The sequence below is a fragment of the Prionailurus viverrinus genome, chromosome F2 (assembly GCF_022837055.1).
Source record: "Prionailurus viverrinus isolate Anna chromosome F2, UM_Priviv_1.0, whole genome shotgun sequence".
NCBI lineage: Eukaryota > Metazoa > Chordata > Mammalia > Carnivora > Felidae > Prionailurus > Prionailurus viverrinus.
Window position 1 is genome coordinate 19,141,238 of NC_062578.1, and position 19,759 is coordinate 19,160,996.

Genomic DNA, 19,759 nt, shown 5'->3' on the forward strand with positions numbered 1-19,759 from the left:
TTACTAAATTCCAGTCTTTTAGATTAATCAACCTTTCTCTGTGACTACCTGGATACCATTATTGGCCATGCTCGAGTCTACACTCTGAACACTTTGCCCGGTTTGCCTCACTTAATGTTTTCCAGTTTTTTTCCTCTACTTCTAAGCTCTTTTTTGATCTCCCTTCTCGAGCTTCCCCCTACTATCCCTCAAATCCAGTCCCTGATGCTACCCTTCAGATATGGTCCCTCATTCTGTGTTATCCACAATGTGTCATCACAGCAATTCAGAAGGTGACAAAAGTTTCAGGAAAAAGTCAAAAAAAATTTTTTTTGTTTATACAATATAATCTCTTAAATATGTGGTGGGTGAAAATTAAGAAAAATAGATACGCTCTGATGCAGAAACCAGTCTTTGCGAGTAGTGTCTGGATTTGAATTTGCTAGAAGCAGTAGTATTTTCTTGCAGACTGGAAAGAGAAAACCATTCCCAGATGTCTTAATTTTTCTGACTAACAGTAAAGCCTTCACAATTTACATCATGATTGGTTCAATTAGCACAAGACTTGTGATTCATTTGCAATCTAAGTGAACAAATTCTAGCCTATAAATTTTTACAAATGTTTGTGGTCATGATGTGTTTGGCTCTTGAAGGTCAAAGAAATTAAACAGGAACTGGTAGCTAACAAAGATATCTCAGGAAGTTTCTCGCTCCTTTCAGTTAATAGTAGATGATACAGAATACATGTAAATTTAAATTTCTGTAAACAGTTTCCCTAACTTACTGGTCTAATCACTTTCTTTGTTTATTGATCTCATGTGGTCAAGGAAAGTAAATACTCTGTAACCTACTCTCATGTTACTAAAGAGGGAAACCAGCACAGCATTTAAATTCCACAAGACATTTTTTCCCCGATGCAATTCTAACTTAAAATTAAAAAAAAAAAAATTTTTTTAATGATTATTTTTGAGAGAGCTAGTGAGTGAGCAGGGAGGGCCAAAGAGAGAGGAGGTCATAGGATCTGAGGTGGACTCTGTGCTGACAGCAAAGAGCCCAAGGTGGGGCTCGAACTCCTGAACCTTGAGATCATGACCTGAGCTGAAGTCAGATCCTTAACCAACTGAGCCACCCAGGCACCCCTAACTTAAATTTTTTTTTAAACTAAAGTCATTCAAAAAAATTATAGCCTATAATTTCTGATATCAATCACTTTGTTCTTAACTATTTACAAATTTGGTTAAGTTGTGCTCTTCTGATATATGGAGAAAGAATGCTGAACTCCTATTTCAGGCATGACTGAAATGTGGGAGGATTTTTTACCACAATACCTGAGATTTGTTGTCTCGCCACTTCGAAGAATGAAGAGGTGGACACAAAATGAGCAGCAGGCAAAAGTTTATTAGAATATAAGATTAGGAAGGAAGAATAGTAGGAAAGCTCTCTTTACAGAGAGGAGACATTCAAAAGTGAATGCTTGTCAACAATAGGCAAAGGTGCTTGTTTTTTAAGGTTCTGGTTGCCCCACCCCTTCCCTTCTCCCCAGTTCCTTCTCAGGTTTTATCCTGATTGGCTGGATAACTCTAGGTGCTCTGTTGTCCGCTCCTGATTGACTCATTTCCATTGTATGAGGGGTGGTCTATGGCCATACCAGTTCCTCGTGGGTCATAGGTTTTATGGTCTACTTATTTTTGGTCAGGTCTTTCATCAAATTGCTGAAGGAAACTTGAGGGAGAGTTGCCTGAGGGGGTTTGCTGTGGTCAGATACCCCCAGCATTGTTCCAAAATATGTCTTTCCCCACCAAGGATGTCAGGTCCTAATCCTTTCCCTCTCTGCCTATTTTATCCTTTTTTTATTTTTTTTTCCTATCATAGAAACAGAGAATCAATAGAATCATGGCCTTAACATTTTCCCTCCACCTTTTAACCAGAATTTATCCCAGCAAAGTGAATTGTTTTGCTCTCCATTGTTTCTTTCCCCCTTATAAGGAAATATAGCTGTCTTGCATAAGAAAAAAGTTTTCATAAATATTTTACTTAAACTTGTCTAATTTCTTATATATTTTCTTAACATTTGTTTTATTTTTAATAATTCACTCAGAATATATAACATCTGCTTAAAATATTTGACCAAATCAGCACTATCAACGTAAATCAACAAACCAATTGCAATGCCATATAATTCTTGGGTAACCCTTCGCTGAATCACTGTGAAGGGACTTATGTTTGGAAAGCTTTTAATTTTTGTTATAAAGTTCCTAGAAACAGATGTGAAAATTCGCTCAGATCCCACATTGTCTAGTTCAAGCAGCTGTAAATTATTTCATGGATTACACTTGAACGAAATGAAAGTCCTGAGATTATTTCATCTAGGCAGCTGTTATTTCCTTAAATTAAATCAAAACAATTCTTTGCTTGATTAATTCTTGGTTATTTAGATTGTATAAAGATAAAGTGCTCAAAGTCTTTAGTCATAAATTAGTTCGTTTTCCTCAATAGTGTCCCTGTGAGTCAAAGGATGCATCACTATTTTATAGGCTACCTTTAAAAATATGTTACTGCTTCATGCTTCCTCCTGTGGGAAAAAAAATTTTTTTTTTACTCTCTTCTTTTAAATATAATATGAATATAATGTATCATTTCACTTATAGAGAAAATTAACATAAGAAGTGTCACTGCTTAGTTTTAACTGCGGGGCTGATAATTTTATCAGTTTTTCTCAGCCATATGGTCTGTAACTTCACTCCACCCCCACTTCCAGCCCTAGACTTGTCCCTCTGTCTATCAAACATCCCTATGGATATCCTGAAGACAGATACATCTCAGCACGTGCCAAACCAAAGACATTATCTCTTCCTATATTCCCCAAAAATGTAATGTGGAGAAACCTGCCGGGATTTCACATTCAATCGTTCACTAAACCTACGGAGTCTTCCTCGGAAATTACCTCCTAACACATTTCTCTCTCTTTTTATTGTGCCTTCCTTACTCCAGGCTGCCAGAAGCTTATATATGCACTACTGATATAGACTCCTTTCTCCCTCATCTCCTAGCTTCCAGTTTTTACTTTTCCAAATGGCTGTAGGCATGTGGAACACAAATGTATGTTGTCTGTTTGTGTATATGTGTGTGTGTGTGTGTGTGTGTGTGTGTGTATTCAGGTATATATATATATATATATATATATATATATATATATTCAGGTAGTGAGTGATAAGGGCTAAGGGGAAAAAAATAAAGCCAGAGAGCAGGATAGCAAGTAATGAAAGTAAATAATCTGGGGCGCCTGGGTGGCTCAGTCGGTTGGGTGACCGACTTTGGCTCTGGTCATGATCTTGCGGTTTGTGAGTTCGAGCCCCGCATCGGGCTCTGTGCTGATGGCTCAGAGCCTGGAGCCTGCTTCGGCTTCTGTGTCTCCTCCTCTCTCTACCCCTCTCCTGCTCACTCTCTCTCTCTCTCTCTCAGTAGTAAATAAACGTTAAAAAAATTAAAAAAGAAAAAGTAAATAATCTTTTGAATAGAGTCAATGAAAATGATTATATTGTTCTCAGGAATATTCTCACATATATTTCATGACTATATTCTTATTTGCATCAATTCAAGGCATATTAAGTTAGTCTAAAGCTATAGGATATAGCATAGTTTAGTTTATTTAAAATATAATTTTAATTAATATATTCATGAAATACATGTTCTAGAACAGCACTGTCCAATAGAAATACAATATGAGCCACACAAATTGGAGCAACTTATGTAATTTTAAAGTTTCCAGTAATTACATTAAAAAAGGAAAAAGAAATAGGTAAAATTAATTGTAATAATAAAGTTTATTTAGGGGCGCCTAGGTGGCTCAGTCTGTTAAGTGTCCGACTCTTGATCTCAGCTCAGGTCTTGATCTCAGGGTTGTGAGTTCAAGCCCCACATTGGGCTCCATGCTAGGCATGGAGCCTACTTAAAAAGAAAATAATAATAAAGTTCATTTAATGCAGCATATCCAAACTATTATTATTTCAACACATAGTCACTAAAAATGTTATAAATTAGATATTTTGTATTATGTTCTTCTAAGTCTTCTAAATTCTGTGTTTACTTTACTCATAACAGCATATCACAATTCAAACTAGCCATTCTGAATGTTCTGTAGCAACATGTGGCTAGTCACTATTAAATTAGATGGTATAGTTCTATAATAAATTGATCATATTAACTATATCAAATATATTCTTGATATTTAGTTGAATGTACAATTGTATGTTCTTATATAAGAACTTATTAATGAGAAATGCATTTATAGTGATGAGTAATATATTTATGAGCTCATTTACTAAATGTAATTGAATATATTCATTTCAATGAAGAATATTTTATTGAGATAATATCTCTATATTATAGAGATCATAGCATTGTCTATGTTCAAAAAGAAAATTTCTAAACATTGTATATAACTCTAGAAAATTGTTTTTTTTAGTAAATACACTTACAGTTATCTTTTTAAGACATAGATTTGATAATTTTATCTCCCTTCATTATCTGAGACCAGGCTCTTTTCCAGTATTACATCCTGATATCCCTATACATCTCAGGTTATAGTCGAATAGCTGCATAAAATCCCCCCAAATACTATATACTTTCAAGTCTATGTGCATTTTCATGTTCTTCCATCCCTCCGAAAAGTCATTTCCTACCTGGTCTGGCTTATATACTTTTACTCACTTCTTACTTAATGTATTCAGCTTTCCTAAATTTTATAATTTTTTTTAATGTTTATTTTTGAGGGAGAGAGACAGAGCATGAGCAGAGAGGGACAAAGAGAGAGCGAGACACAGAGTCTGAAGCAGGCTCCAGGCTCTGAGCCATCAGCACAGTGCCTGATGTGAGGCTTGACACGAGGCTCTAACCCATGAACCCTGAGATCATGACTTGAGCCAAAGTTGGATGCTTAAACACACTAGGCCACCCAGGCACCCCAGTGTATTCATCATTCTAATAATTACTTTATCACTTAGATTTCAGTTAGAAACTGAAAATATTCTACCTCATTAAAATAGAATAGTGCCAAGCATTTATAGATAATATCTGGCAGGTTTTGTTGTTGTTGTTGTTGTTGTTGTTTTTAAAAAGCCTCGGTTTGTTGCTTTCTTATTTGTTTTCCATAACATTTAAACCATTTATATATGTTTTGTCTCTGGGATAAAACTAATTATATCGTATTATAGTTACCTACCTTCTTAAGTAGACATTAATATCCACTAGACAGTTAGACTTCATAGTATCAAAAAAGAGCAAGAATATTTTTAAAAATTCCCACCAGATTATTTGTACATAATCTTACTCTACCACTATAATCTTAAGAATTATGAGATTCTCTGGTGAAAATGTATTTCAGATTGCTTTACAGAAAATTTTAGTTGGCTAGAGTCTTTCCTTAATAGACTGAATTTGTATCTACTTACTACCAAAGATGGTATATGGTATATCTACCTATCTACCATAGTTACAGCACTTGGCTGCATACTGTGGAGGAATATCTTGGAGAACATTTTATTTAGAAAAAAAAAGCCCAAAAAAGGGAAGAGAGGAAGGAAGGAAGGAAGGAAGGAAAAAAAGAGAAGGAGGGAGGAAAGGAGTAGTGAGGGAGGGAGAGAGGAAGGAGGGAAGGAAGAAAAGGAAACACTGATACCATCGATGTTCACAGAACCTAAGTTTTCTATCTTTAGAAGTTCTCAGCATTTCTTGCCTTGACTTATCCAATACTGAAAATGCCTTGGACAGGATCTTACTCAAATTCTTTAATTTGTTTTTCTCCTTCTCTTTCAATTTGTGTAAACTTTCCAAATTTTCAAAGTTTAGGCATTTCTGTTTTTTTCTTTGATGATTTAATCCTAGACACCTGCTCCCTGTAATAAGGCTGTTAAGGAAATGGAATTATGGATACCTAGATTTGTATTTTTTTTTTCCTTTGCAAACTAAACATAGATTATTAGTAGCCTTCCATGACTAAACAGGATGCAGGATTCTTTATAGTTGCATCACCCTTTAGAGCTTTGGTAAGTACTCTATAGTTTTTAGGAGCTTATTGATCGTCTTTGGCAGAACTAATATTGGTAAGGAATAAAAGGATCAGTATTTCTCAGAGTAAGCCTTCTCCCAAGACTTTAAGAGCCAACTGCACTACATCATCACAGCTGCATTGGACAGTCCACAGCCAATGCAGCTGGCTGAGGTGGTCTTAGCTTGCAGCACCCTGAAGGCTCCAACGAACTAGCAAGTGAATTCCAGCAGGCTTCTCACTCTAGGGTTCTCTTTTTCTGCCTCTGTGTGATAGTTATTCTGAGCTAGAAAGAAAAAAAAAAAGATCATACTCAGATGGGGATGGGGTGCCTAGGCTAACTTCAAAACACCTTGTGAAATACATTTCTTGAATTTGCAAGTAGAAAGAGAATTCTGGCATGGAGATTCTACTGTTTGTCGGGGGAGGGGGATGAGGTGGAGAGAAGGCTTGAGCTATGCTGTGATTGGAAGCTGTTGGCATGAGGAACCTGCAAGCAAGCTCACTAGAAGCAGACGGCCTTTGCACTTGGTTTGGGTAGCACATTTGACTTTCTCTGGATGGTTCTGAGTCGGAAATGGGCACAAAAGGAGGGAAGCCGGCCTTTATTAACCAAGTCCTGAATGTTTGGGGCTAATTTCTGCTAAGGCTTCACAGGGTTGTTCCAGCAGAGGTGTGGGAAGTGTTCTAATGTCCTCGATGATCTTTCCTCCCTCTGTTTGTATGTTCAATCTCTAAGTCCCCTCCTTTAGTCATACTGTCCATGCAAAAAGTTGGCCAGAAGATGACTAGAGATCCAGATCTTCACTGCTTGATGATTGTTCACTTGTCTCCATAATTGGTTGCATCCCAAGGGCTTCTTAATCTTTTTGATGTTGTATCCTCATGGTGGCCATCTGATAAGAAAGTGGCTGTGTAGAGGCATTTAAAACTTGCATTAAGTATTAAGATGGTATAATTAAATGGGCTGGTATCATGACCCCTGTGACATAAACAAGAATAATTAAAAGTTCATTTGAGATACTTCAAAAACAACAGCCTGAATGTCCGAACAAGGCCAAGAGAATAATTCTGTAGGTCATAAAGATCAATCTTAGAGAACCAAAAAGCTTTTTTTCCTTAAAATGATAGGTAGCTTTTTCTAACTTATCTGTTCCATTGAGCCAAGTACAGCATGAAATGTTAGCAATGAATGGCAGAGATACTGTCATGACTAGTGAACAAGAAATCTAAATTGTCCATTATTACCCTTGCCAAGGAATTGAGACCGATCTATAATCCATCTAGGTTATGAGTGGTATAATTTTATAACTTATGCCAGAGTTAAAATGACAGGTCTTACAGTCTTTTGTTTGTATGGTTTTTACTATTGGAAACACTGCTTTGCTTATTTGTAGGAGTACTGAATTGGTAACACCTCCAGGTAATGTGTCTGAATAATCAAGGGTAGCCTCATTTTGGAGCTTATATCTCAATTGTAATTTTCAGATTTGATGATTTATAGAATTAGAGTGTCTATGTGCAGATAAAGTTTGTAATACTATTCTTAAAGTGTGTAAGATAGTAGTATAAGGCAAGCAAGGCTAGCTATCCTGGCTGCAAAGGAAGTAGTATCTGTTAGGAACACATGGATATCCAGGAAAAAAGAAACTGTTCATGACTTGAGGTTGGAATCCAGACCTTCTATTAGCTGGATTACATATTTGCATTTCTATTGGTCCAGGTGGTGAATAATTGGCCCATCATCTTAGGAAGGTCCCTCTCTTTTTCTGTGAGAAAAGGATACTAGCAGAGTCACAAATGGATCTATTTAAGGTCATCTGTCCCCGTAGGTGCAAGTGAAGACACCATTGGTTATAATTCCCTTTGATCTCATTTCCCCTAGATTGGAATTTGCCCTAGATTTTCATCATTAGGGTCTAGTGAGAAATAGTGTATCTAGCAACCAGTGAGCTTGAAGGCTATTGTTTGGGATAATCAAAGATTGGTGTTACAATAATTATACTTTGATCTAAGTTTAGTAAAAGGAGAATAAAAGAAAAAAGGTCATTATGGATAGGCAACATCCAGGGTCTCTAGAAAATGAGAAATGATTATAAGTAAGCAGATAAAAAACAAAATAGGAATTAGGCAGAGGTTTTTATCCAGAATCTTGTACAGAAACTGTCCACTATCTGGATTATTCTAAAATTTGGGTCTTGGATCATCCTCTGCTATGAAGATCAACTGCTTCTAGAGAATCTCTGAGAATCTTCAGTTGAGGTCCCCTAGTAAGTCAGGCTTCCACTTTTGTTGATTCTGGATTACTTCTTTAGTTGTGAAATGTGAGCCCAAGTATTTACTCCAGAGAGTTTTACTTCTGTATCTGTTGTTAACAGTATCTGATAGAATCCCTTCCAATTAGGTTGAAGAGCAGTTTTTCCCTGATACATCTTCTGATAGATAAAGCCTCATAGTTGAAAATCATGAAGAGGCTATTTAAGAAGACTGTTTGAATGCACCCTTAACCTGTAATATTTTGTGATGTCTGTGTGCATGAGGATAGTATCATACGTAAAATCTTTAAACACATGGGCCTTCCAGTTACCAGTTCATAGGGAAGCAAACAATATGTCCCTGATGGAGCAGACTGTACTGCATCGAGGGTGGGTAGGAGTACCCTTGACAAAAGAGGTCAAGGGTTTCTGAAAGTTTTGTTAGTTTTATTTCAAGGGTATCATTATTCTTTCTACCTTTTCAGAAGTATATAGATGGTAAGAGCGACATGGTTTCTGAGTAAGGGGTAATACCTTACAGAGTTCTTTTGTCGTATTTCTTGTGAAAAGTGTGCCTGGGTCATTTGATAAAAATTTATATTCCCAAGGCTGGAAACACAAAGTTGAGCACATTTTTAGCAACTGTAAAGATCATAGCTTTTTGACAAAACAATGTTTCGACCCATCCTGAAATTATACAGGCATACAACAGCTAAATCATATTGAAATCTCATGGAAAGTGAAAGCTATTTAAAATCCATCAGAAGGGCCCTTGAAGCTTTAGTTTCTGGCCATGACTCACATTTACAGCTTTTCTAGAATTATGCTGGTGATAAGTCCACATGACTTAAATATTACTTCAGCTATCTTTTTAAAGTTAACCCAGCCATGTTAATTTAAGATAATAACCAATTTATCTGTCCCATGATGAGTAGTTTCATGGAGAAATTTAGCTAATATACATTTGAAACCACCTAGTGCCACCAAGCAGCTGTCTTGAGGACACCAGAGATTATCTAGTGAAGGTAGAACCACATTTTTTCCCTTTTATTTTTTTCAAAACGAGGGGCTAAATGTTGACGTTTTACAAAGGTCTCTTTGAATTCCTTTAAGGATTTATCCTTTGAGTTTAATAGTGTCAAAATCCTTGTTAAGGCCACTTGTTTGGCAAAATGATCTGCTAGAGATTATTTCCTTTAGCTCCCATATTATTTCTGTTTTCATGAACCCCAACTTTTATAATTGTTACCTCTTTTTGAAGAAGGAATGCATGTAAACATCTTGTCCATTTTTGATGGGAGTTCCAACAGAGTTGACCCCTTTGTTTCCAAAGCATCCCAAATTCGTATATACATGTGTATATATACTCTGTGGTCTTTGTCTAGTTGACAAGCTCAAGTAAGTGCAATAATTCTGCCATCTGGGCTGATTTTACTTCACGTAGAGGATTGTATTCCAAAGGCAAGCTTAAATTGGTAAGACATTTTCTACTCCAGTTTGAAGTTTTGAGGTATGATCTATCAACAAATAATATTAGGCCAGACTTTTCAATGGGAGCCCTCAAAAAGACTGAATGGAATATAGTAAGTTCTCCGAGCTAAGAAAATTGTGAAGTTCTCTTTTTCTGGTAGGGGCAGGAGAGGGCAGATCAGTCATGTCTCAGTGGTGAACAGTACTACGAGGAAGAGACATGAACAAAATCTCATGGAGGCTAATTAGCTATAGCTGAAAGGTGCTGTGTTTTCAGACAGTAGTAATGTCTGTGTTGTATGAGGAACCATAAGATCAAGAGAGAAGTCTATATAACTATTTCAGCAAAAGCACCAAATTTTGAAGTGGTGGTTATTGCTCTAAAACAAAGGGAATGCGCCTTTTCAACCAAGTCAAAGTGATGAGTTTTTATGACTCACATGAAATTGAGTTAAAACTCTGTGGGCTTGCCAAATTGCTCATGTGCAAGTAGACGAAAAAATGTTAGTTGGGATTGCCTGAGGTAGGAGACAAATAGACTCCTGTGACAAGCCTTCTTCAGATAATGGAAAGCCTGTTTATGACTTAAACTGAAAGTTGTCACAATCTCAGGAAAATTTGACACTTGTTTACAATACCCCTTTAAACCCAAAATACTCTTGATTGTTTTGGGAGGGGTGTCAGATGTTCAGATAGTCCTATAGCCTTATCAGGAGAGAGTGATTTGCCTACTTATATAGGTTATAACCTCAAATGATGGATTATGTTTTGGCAAAATTATAATTTATCTTTTGAAACTTTATGTCCGTCTTTTGCTAAGACTGAGAACAAATAAATAGAATCCTTTTTACAGGAGTCCTTGTGCTATGAATAAAGCAGGGGATCATGTACATATTCCATCAGGACTGAATTACCAGGGAAACTTAAATCTTTTAGTCTTGATTAAGAACCTGGGAGGGGCGCCTGGGTGGCACAGTCGGTTAAGCGTCCGACTTCAGCCAGGTCACCATCTCGCGGTCCGTGAGTTCGAGCCCCGCCTCCGGCTCTGGGCTGATGGCTCAGAGCCTGGAGCCTGTTTCCGATTCTGTGTCTCCCTCTCTCTCTGCCCCTCCCCCGTTCATGCTGTGTCTCTCTCTGTCCCAAAAATAAATAAACGTTGAAAAAAAAAATTAAAAAAAAAAAAAAAGAACCTGGGAAAAGTAGGCACGGGCTTTGGTGAACCTTGGCATGACTATTCAGGTATATTGTCCTCCCCATGTGAAAACAAAAAGGAAAGGTTAAGAGTGAAAACAGAGAAGCCTTCAGACATGCTCTTATTGGAAGCTGTTGGATAGGAAAGTTGTGAAGGTGTTATGCCCAGAATTCGTGATCCCCAAAGACCACTAGGGAGCCGAGTCCGATGCAAAAGCAAAGAGCCTTTATTCGAGCTAGCTCGAGCTCAATCCCCTACCTGCACCGACGCAGCGGTGAGATACCAGGGAAAGAGAGCGAGTTTCAAAAGGACAAAGGTTTTATTGGGGCCTGGGGGCAGTTGGTGAGGTAATGGCTATGGCCTCAGCCGATTGGCTGGGGAGGGGTCCCGAGGAAGGGTCTGGCAGGTGAGGGGGGGTTTACTCAAGGGGAGGAGGTGTGGTCAAGGTGAAGGACACAGAACAAGATGGAGTCGGCTGGCGTAGGCCCGCCCTTTCAAAGGCAAGTTAATTAGAAGCAAATGATCTTATATAATTAATTTGGAAGACATATAGTCTTGTCTTTGGTTGGCTCTGAGTTGGAAGCAAAGGCAAAAATTGAGAAACTGGCAGTCATTGACTGAGTCTTGACCATGTGAGGCTAATTGCTATAGAGATTTTAGGTTGGTTTCTTTGACCAGTTACAAAAAGGTGATAGACCCATGTTCTGTAGGCATAGATGGTCTGCCCACTGTCCAAAACAGACTCAGTCTCTTACCATTTTTCTTCTGTAAATCTTCTCATGTAATTTGTCTCCAACTACATCTAGAAATGATTTGAAAAATAATTGAAGCATGAGGTAGTATTTTTGCAAAGTGGAAATACAATGTTTTGCTTAACTATTGGCAGATACCTGAAAATATGGACTTTTCTTATTAATTCCATTAGGGCTAATTTTTTCTCTGCAATTGTTTATGTTGTTACAGAGGATCTCGATGATTTAAGAATGGAGGGAGTAACTACCCTTGTACCTTCTGGGAGCAAATTTAACCAAGGTCGTGCTACTCACCCTGCCGAACCTCAGGCGAAGGTCACGTTGAACATCTGTTCAAGGTGTGCCAGGTAAAACAAATAATAGGTATGGTATATAAAAATATGATCTTAATTTTTAAAATCTAAGATTTTGATGCAAAGGGTGTACTCCTCTATGTTAAGAAAATCATTTACTTCAAATTACCTTTTGTGCTAACATTGGCAAGGGAGTTAGTCGTGCAGTGTATCCTTGTGTTCAATGCCACTCAGACCAACAATGAATCAAAGAGTTTAGCTTGCCCTCACTTCACAGTTTGAGAAATTTTAACTCTTTCTGTCTCTGAATTTCATTTGCTGCCTTCCCTTCTGTTCCCTTTCAAAGGCTGACTCTAAGGGCTTTAAGGGTTCAAAGCCACTTTTAAAGCACCCGCGTAAAAACGAGTTTGCCCAGGTATCCTTTAAGATCTGATATTAGTGGCCTCTTAACCTGCTCCTCATCTTGTTCACCTCCTGGAAAGAATTTAATCAGCTTGACACTTTTCAGTTTTGGCAGCTGGAAGCAATCTTTGCATAGACTGTATGTGGCCAAAGAAGTGGCTTAAGTTACTGCCAAGTCAGCTCCCAGTGCTGGTCTAGCAGAAACTCACCAAATAGCTAGAATTCATTCTTTTGTAGGAACTAAATCTCATTTGCAAAGAGGCTTTTAAGCCTGTTTAAATGATAAAACAAGCCTTCTAACCCTTATGTAAATGGTGCAGATTAGCAAGAACAATGCACTGGCTGGCCAGTCTTATCTCCTTTTCTTTATGTCTAGCTGTTCTATTGTACTGTTTGAGAGGGGATTAGCCGCTGGGAAATGGGGGGCGGGGAGTGTAGGAAAATCAAATCAGATTTTTGTAGTTTTTCCTCTTTCCTTTTACCCTTTTGAAATTTTTATTTTAATTGTCACAGGCTTAGAAAAATAGAAAGGCAGGGATGTTATTTGAGACCATTAGGAAAAAATGCCATAGCACAGTGGAAACATCAATGGAAATAATATTTGGGTGAACTGACTTTGATTAGGGCTGTGAAGAAAACTTCTAATATTTATGTGATGGTATGTAGGCATCTTGAGTGTACAGGTCACCTATGGGAAAGTTTTGTATTTTTCTAAAAAAAGCCTTTATAGTATTTGTTAAATAACAAAAATTCAGCTGGGTAAATTTTGAAGATGGAATTGGCTTTATCAAACAATTCCTGAATGAAGCAGCATCCAAACTGAAAAGAGTTCCACTGAGCAACAGGAAAGAAAAGGTTTTTAAAGGTAAAAAGGCAGAGGAATGAGGGGGGAATTGTTAGCAAAGAATCCATTGTTTTAGGCGATGTGGCCTGGCCCTCCTAGGTGGAAAGGAAGGGGTCTATCAGTAAACTTCCTCGTGCTGACCAGGAAATCCCCATGTTGACTGGTTAAAGGTTACACACTCCTGGAGAGTTGAAACTGCAGTTAGGTTAAGTATTAAGTCTTGGTTTACTGACTTGGGGGCTTAACTTAAATGGCTCCATTATGGCCCTGTGGTTTCTTTTTAACAGTATATTTGTTCATTTATACTTTGCCTTGTGAGGGATTAGTATTTGGTCCTTCATATCATTTGTAGAAGATTGTTTTTTTCAAAAGCTTATGAAAATGATACCTTTCTAAACTATTGAGAATTTGAATTGAGAAAAGACCAAGCACATACCTAACCCTAAATTACCCACCATTCAGCTTGTCAATAATAGAGTTAGGCTATAAGTCACAACCTGAATTTAAAGTTGAGCCCTTAACTAATTTATTAAAGAGATTCGATTGAATAAATAATCAGTTATATTATTGCTTTCTCACTATGTACTACATACATATGTACTATTTTAAGCACATTAAATATATAAATTTATTTAATTCTCAATTAACACTGAGAATTAATTACTATTGTAATGTTAGGTTATGTTATTGCGAAGCACCAAGTTATTGTCTGAGGGCAAAGACGGAAGCCTCAAATAGTTAAAAACAATGAGATAGGAAGAGATTTTGGTGTTAAAAATGATGGGAGCTCATGACTCTTTTGATGGAGAAGAGGCAATGTTGTATTTTCAAAAGCAAGATAAGGATATATTGATTCAGGGAAATGTGGTAAAGAGTATGGAAAGAGACATAAGGCTGTTGATTTTAGAGTAGATACCATGGTCAAAATTCAGAGTGGAGGAAAAACTTAATATCGGTTATCAAGAACCTTTAAAAACCCGAGACTTTACCTTATTTGCAATTGTTTTTATCAATGCTGGAAGAAGACAGTTGTCAGAGACAGAGGACTCCGGGTGTTAGCATTTTCACTGGTCCCCAAAGCCACAAATTTCACAGAATGACACAAATAGGAAAGAAAGTTATAGTACTAGAGAGGAACCCTGAGTGTTTTGTAATGGGAAGTTACCATAGCTCTACAGGGAGACTCCATATTTCTCTTCCAAGGCTGTTTGTAGTATAAACATTCCTGAACAGATTGTCTGAAACAAAGGTTGTCAGTGTCTCTGCTCACAAGATAGGTAGTAACTTGAGAGACTCATGGAGAATTATCTCCCGGTACTACTTAGAGTGGATTACTTTTGTAATGCATTGATATGGTAATCAAATTCCTCCATAATTATTTTTCAAACATAAATTTATATTGTTGGCTCACCTCTCCTTGTTGCAAGTAAGACTTTTAAGACTGTGAGAATTATGCTTTTTAAGCCAGGGCTGAGCAATTACCTGAGGCAGAAGTCATTAACTAGAGGACTGTGGGCAGTGTTCATTTGCATTGTGTATCTCCGTAATATTTAGAAACACAATTGGATTAGTTGCCAATATTACATAAAATATTGGGATTTCTGTCTTCTTGTAAAAATCTGTACAGGTGATAATACCAGGCCCACATTCCCAGATGATTACCTAGTAGCGGCTTCCCCAGCCAGAAGCTTAGACTCCACAGTGGTGCTCCATTTCACCTTGGATTGTCTGTCCAGCTTCACTCATCTACACTACCTGCCTAAGTCTGCAGGCCTTTGTAACCTCTCATTTGTAGAAACGTATTTGCAGAAATGATAAACAATGAATCAGGACTGGAAGAATGCTGACTGAGGTTCCTAGCCTGGCCACAGGAGAAGATTCTGGCGCTCAGAAGAGACAGCTGATACTACAAGGCTATGCACAGGAGTTTATGGTAGGCAGGTAGTAGTTTTGGAGTCACCAGGTGATCCCTCAGAACTCAGAGTGAGTCAGTAAGAAATCCAGTGCTGTAGACTAGACCAACATGGAGAAAATGATTGCTTCATTTAGACAACTGTGCCCATTCTCATTGTTCTTTTTGAGTGGGCACTGGTACCCAGCCTCGAAGATAATAAGGGATAATGGGGGCTTTATGGAGGAAGCCTGGACATTAGATTTTGGGCCTTTTAGGATCAGGATTTAATTCCAAATCTCACTGGATTGGAGACAGTCTAGTGATAATAGATAATAAAGTTTTGGATAATTAATGTTCAGTTGCAGCACATAATTACCAATACTTTTCAAGGCTTTACAGCAAAGATAAAATAGACAACATCCTTCAAAGTCTGGCAAAGGGATCTAAATACGTACCCTAAGTTACCTAGTGTGCCATCTTGGGAAAAATTATGCAAATATTCAGTAAATCTGGTCTCCTCTGTGAAATGGAGTTCTCGAAATCCTGGAGATAACCTCTAATGACAATTAAGAGGTCTGGACAGGATAATGTATGCAAAGGCAGCTAGCAAATTGTTCACAGTACAAGGATCTCAAGGAACAAAGGGTTTCCTCTTCTCTTTCTCTCACTCACTGGGATAATTACCATGTAAATACTTAAACAGTTCAAAATACTTTGAGTTTTTTCCCATCTTCTTGAGAGGGTTGGATTAAAGTGCTCAGGTATTGAAGAAAAAAGAGCTTCATTTTTCTGATGTTCAGGAATTTTCTCCTGCCTTAGGCTTCTAGCTAGCTAGGGAAAAAAGTACATCCATCTTCCAGGATTTCTGTATTTAATAAGAGTGTAAGGTGGCAATATTTTTGTTGGTTATTAGTTTGTTGTTTCTTCAAGTTTCAAGATCAAGAAATCACTTTTTTTCCATAGAACTGGAGAGGTATAATGCAATAGGTGAACTTAATGGTTTTGTTGTTATCTCCAAGTAACACCATAGCTGCAAGATACTGTCAATAAGCTCAGGACAGCATCAGTGAGACTCAGTGATGTTCAGAGTTTCTGCAAAGAGCCCATCAATGAGCAAGTTGGTGGTAAGACGTTGAGTCTACTCTTTAGATTGCCATTTTTCTCAGTCTTTTTTTCAGATATGACACCACTTGTGAGCTACTTAGGGGGTTACAGTATCTAGGAGTGAGTTTGCATATGATATGTCCAGAACGTTATTGCCCTTATCAAGTTGAGGGCATTCAGCCAATGGCCACAGAGCACTTCTCATTCAGAAACTGATTGGAAGACATCATCTGGAAAGAGACATACAGTCTACTGGAATGATTGAGGGGTATAAAATACAGGTGACCACTGGAGGGACTTTCACTTTCCAAGACATCAGGAGAAGAGGAACTCACAGTAAATTGCTCTGTAAAGTTTTATGTGGGACAAAGTGACTAAAATATCAATAATTTCAAAAGTTTATTGATTTAGCCTATTTACAAGAAATAAGATTATAGAATTTCTTTTTTTCATAAATTTTTCACTCACGGTTGGGAAAGTGCAGATAAAACAAAGCTGTGTTTCCAAGCTGGAAAATTATTCTGGAGTAGTGTTATTCCTATAGGTCTGAATGGCCTTAGTCTGATGTGGGCATTGCTGCAATTGTGTGATTTAAACAAAGAGATGACATCATCCAGCAAGTGGGAAAATGTTGGCTAGTAGATATCTGACCACCAAGATATATTAAGATTCTAACCCAGAACATCTCATTTTCCCCCTCAGATCATAAAGTAAAGAAGCCATTATAAAAGCAACAATTTTAAGTAAAGAATTTTCTGTGTAGGATGTTGTAGTGTCCTTATAACTGCTGATTTTACTCCTTACAAAATAGATTTTTAATGTGTTCATTGTCTTGGTTTGACTTTTGGAAGATTCTACCAATATAACTACAAATCCTTGAATGGTATGGGCAAAACAAGTTTCATTTGTTGTCTGGGAATCACACTAAGTAGTATCAACTAAAAAGCAAAGTGTCAGTAGGTCAATAATGCAAATAATCAGCAACACTTCTGCAGTTTTAAAGAACAGTGGTTTGCCAGATTTTGAGTTTCAAATTAAATTTTTAAATTCAATGTCATGAATTTCTGTTGTAAGATAACAGTTAAGATACCGACAGCAAGTAGACAAATGTGGATACCAAGGCACCAGATGACTATTTCAGTGAAGTTTATAAGACATTTTCCTGGAAAGACCACCCATTAATTCTGTCTACCCACTGCCATTCTGAGGAGTTAAATCTTGTTTTCTTGGACTCCTGCCAGGGCATTCCGGGTGGTAAAATGCTATTTGTTTTTGATGGTGCAAGTGTTTGCATTCATTCATGCTTAACATCAATAGTGCACACACAAAAAGAATTGAAAGCCATTTCAAAAGAAATTGGATTCAAGAGAACATACAGTGACACCGGCTCAGAAACCACAGCATGAGAATGCTGGGGGAAATTTGTTTCCAAATAGCCTGCTGATTTTTAACTGATCTGCTTCATGTCACTGCACCAAAACCTGTTCATCATTTTTCCTACACATCATGACATTAAAATGCTGTTTGGTTGTGTGTTGACTTGATAAGGCAGAAGGAGATCGTCCTTGGTGATGGCACACTGCAGTAAAGATGAAGGGGAAAGCTTGTTAAGTGTGAACGAATATCCAACTGTCTCTATTAGGATTTACTGGCTGACTTGAGGAAACCCGCATAATTAATCATACATTATATTCTGTTTCACTTGCCTAGGCATTTTTTCTTTTTTTCCCAACTATTTTTAGAAGGCTTAAATTCATCGTTTCCATTGGAAGGAAAGGTGAGCAGAACTGACATAAAGAAAAATGGGTAAGGGCCATAAAGAAAAATGCTATCACTTGGTTAAAGTTAAAAATTTTTCATAAAAATTATAATTTCATAAAAATATGAAATTATACATCATATTTATATACAGCTTTAGCTTTACATTAAATTTAATGCAGAAATCTAAACTCACATGGAATCAAATGACATTCCCCAAATCCCCAGTGTTACATTCAGCCATAACTATACCAGTTACGACAAAGTGAAACACGTAATAGCTTTCTTAAAATGAAAGTAAACCAACAAATCACTCAATTTCATTATCAAATAATCTTTTCCTATTGCAAATTAAAAGGCATTTAAATTCCTTGATTTTAACTATATAGAGGGAGGAAAAAAAGAAAACTCCACAACGATAGCAATAAGATTTCAAACTCATTGTTAATCTGCTATGAAGGAGAAAGATATTCATTCTACTCGTATTTTCTAGAATTTGGGCTTTGGCAGGTTAGACCCTTAAACTTTAGTTAGACCCAGGGCAGGTTATAATTCTTTGCCTGTGACTTTTTTCTTATTAACCTAAAGTTAAATTGTTCTTTTGTAGCTTAAAACTGCTAAGGGGAAAATAGAGTTATAGGTTTGAAAAATTTAACTCAGATGGGGTCATGTCAAAGGGTCCTGTGTCCAGTGTCTCCCAGCTTCCTGAGACCCCTCAGGCATTGCTACTTAGGCGCTGCAAAGCCAGCCTGAGAAACTGTAGAACTCCAGCTATGTTTAGCAGTGCTAAATCCCCATGCATCCGCTATGACTGTTCATTTCTATAAACCCACAAAGGCTGTGACTTATTGCTGGGGGCAGTTGGACAACAGTGAGAGCAAGTTAGAGGAATTCATGTTGGGCACATTCTATAAGGAAGCTCTTTCTCTGGAAATAGCACCCAAGGTAAGTGCACACAAGCAAAACACTCTTGTGGACCTACTTCTTTCCACTCTTAACATCCTGATGCCTGAAGTGTGTACCATTTGACCCCAGTATCAAGAGCTGATGAGAGGAGAAGATGGAAAGGATTCGAGTGACTTAAAATCCCGTAGCATCCTCTCTGAACAAGTGTGTCCAAAAAAACTAAATCTAAAACTGTTAGCCTTTTGGCAAGAACAATTCCTCAAAACATTGAGGACATTGGAAGCCACACCGATAGTCCGTTATATAAGAATTCAAATTATTTCACCCAGTTTCCCCAGCGCTTAATGAGTTTACAGATGCCACTGTTGGTGTTCAGTTGTTTATTCATGGAGTAATTGTGAGGTTTAAAGGGACTGAAGAATTAGCCTCAATGAATCGCCTGCTTGGAACAGCTACAGGTACTTTGTGGAAAATATTTGAATCTCTCATATGTTATTGAACTAGTAGTGTCAGTGATGAATTTTCACTTCCTGTTGTGGGCTTAACCATCATCAGTTCCCTGAATTTTTGTCAAAACAGAAGCTGAATATTCCGATTTGCTCTACCACACATTGGTTTGATGACCTGTTTAGTGGTAAAGTTTTCTTGCAATTTTTTTCAGCTAAAGGCTAAGATTAAAGGTTTTCTGAATGAGAAGAATCACCTTCAACCACTCTTATCGTACACTGAATAGTTTTGGAAATTAGCTTTTGCTTCAGACTTGATAACATTTCCTCAAGAATTCAACCGAACGTTACAAGGCAAAGCAGTGCTTATATGGAAACCTTATATTTTGTAAAGTCATTTTGATGACAACTAATGTAG

The 19,759-nt window shown here is 37.4% G+C and overlaps 1 protein-coding gene across 1 annotated transcript in view; it reads left to right on the top strand.

Annotated features, from left to right (window-relative positions):
* CF2H8orf34 (chromosome F2 C8orf34 homolog) overlaps positions 1-19,759 on the top strand; it is a 402,422-nt gene that overhangs the window by 254,279 nt on the left and 128,384 nt on the right. Inside the window, 1 exon segment of the mRNA XM_047842390.1 lies at positions 11,906-12,041. Within this exon segment, the coding sequence (XP_047698346.1) occupies positions 11,906-12,041 (136 nt within the window).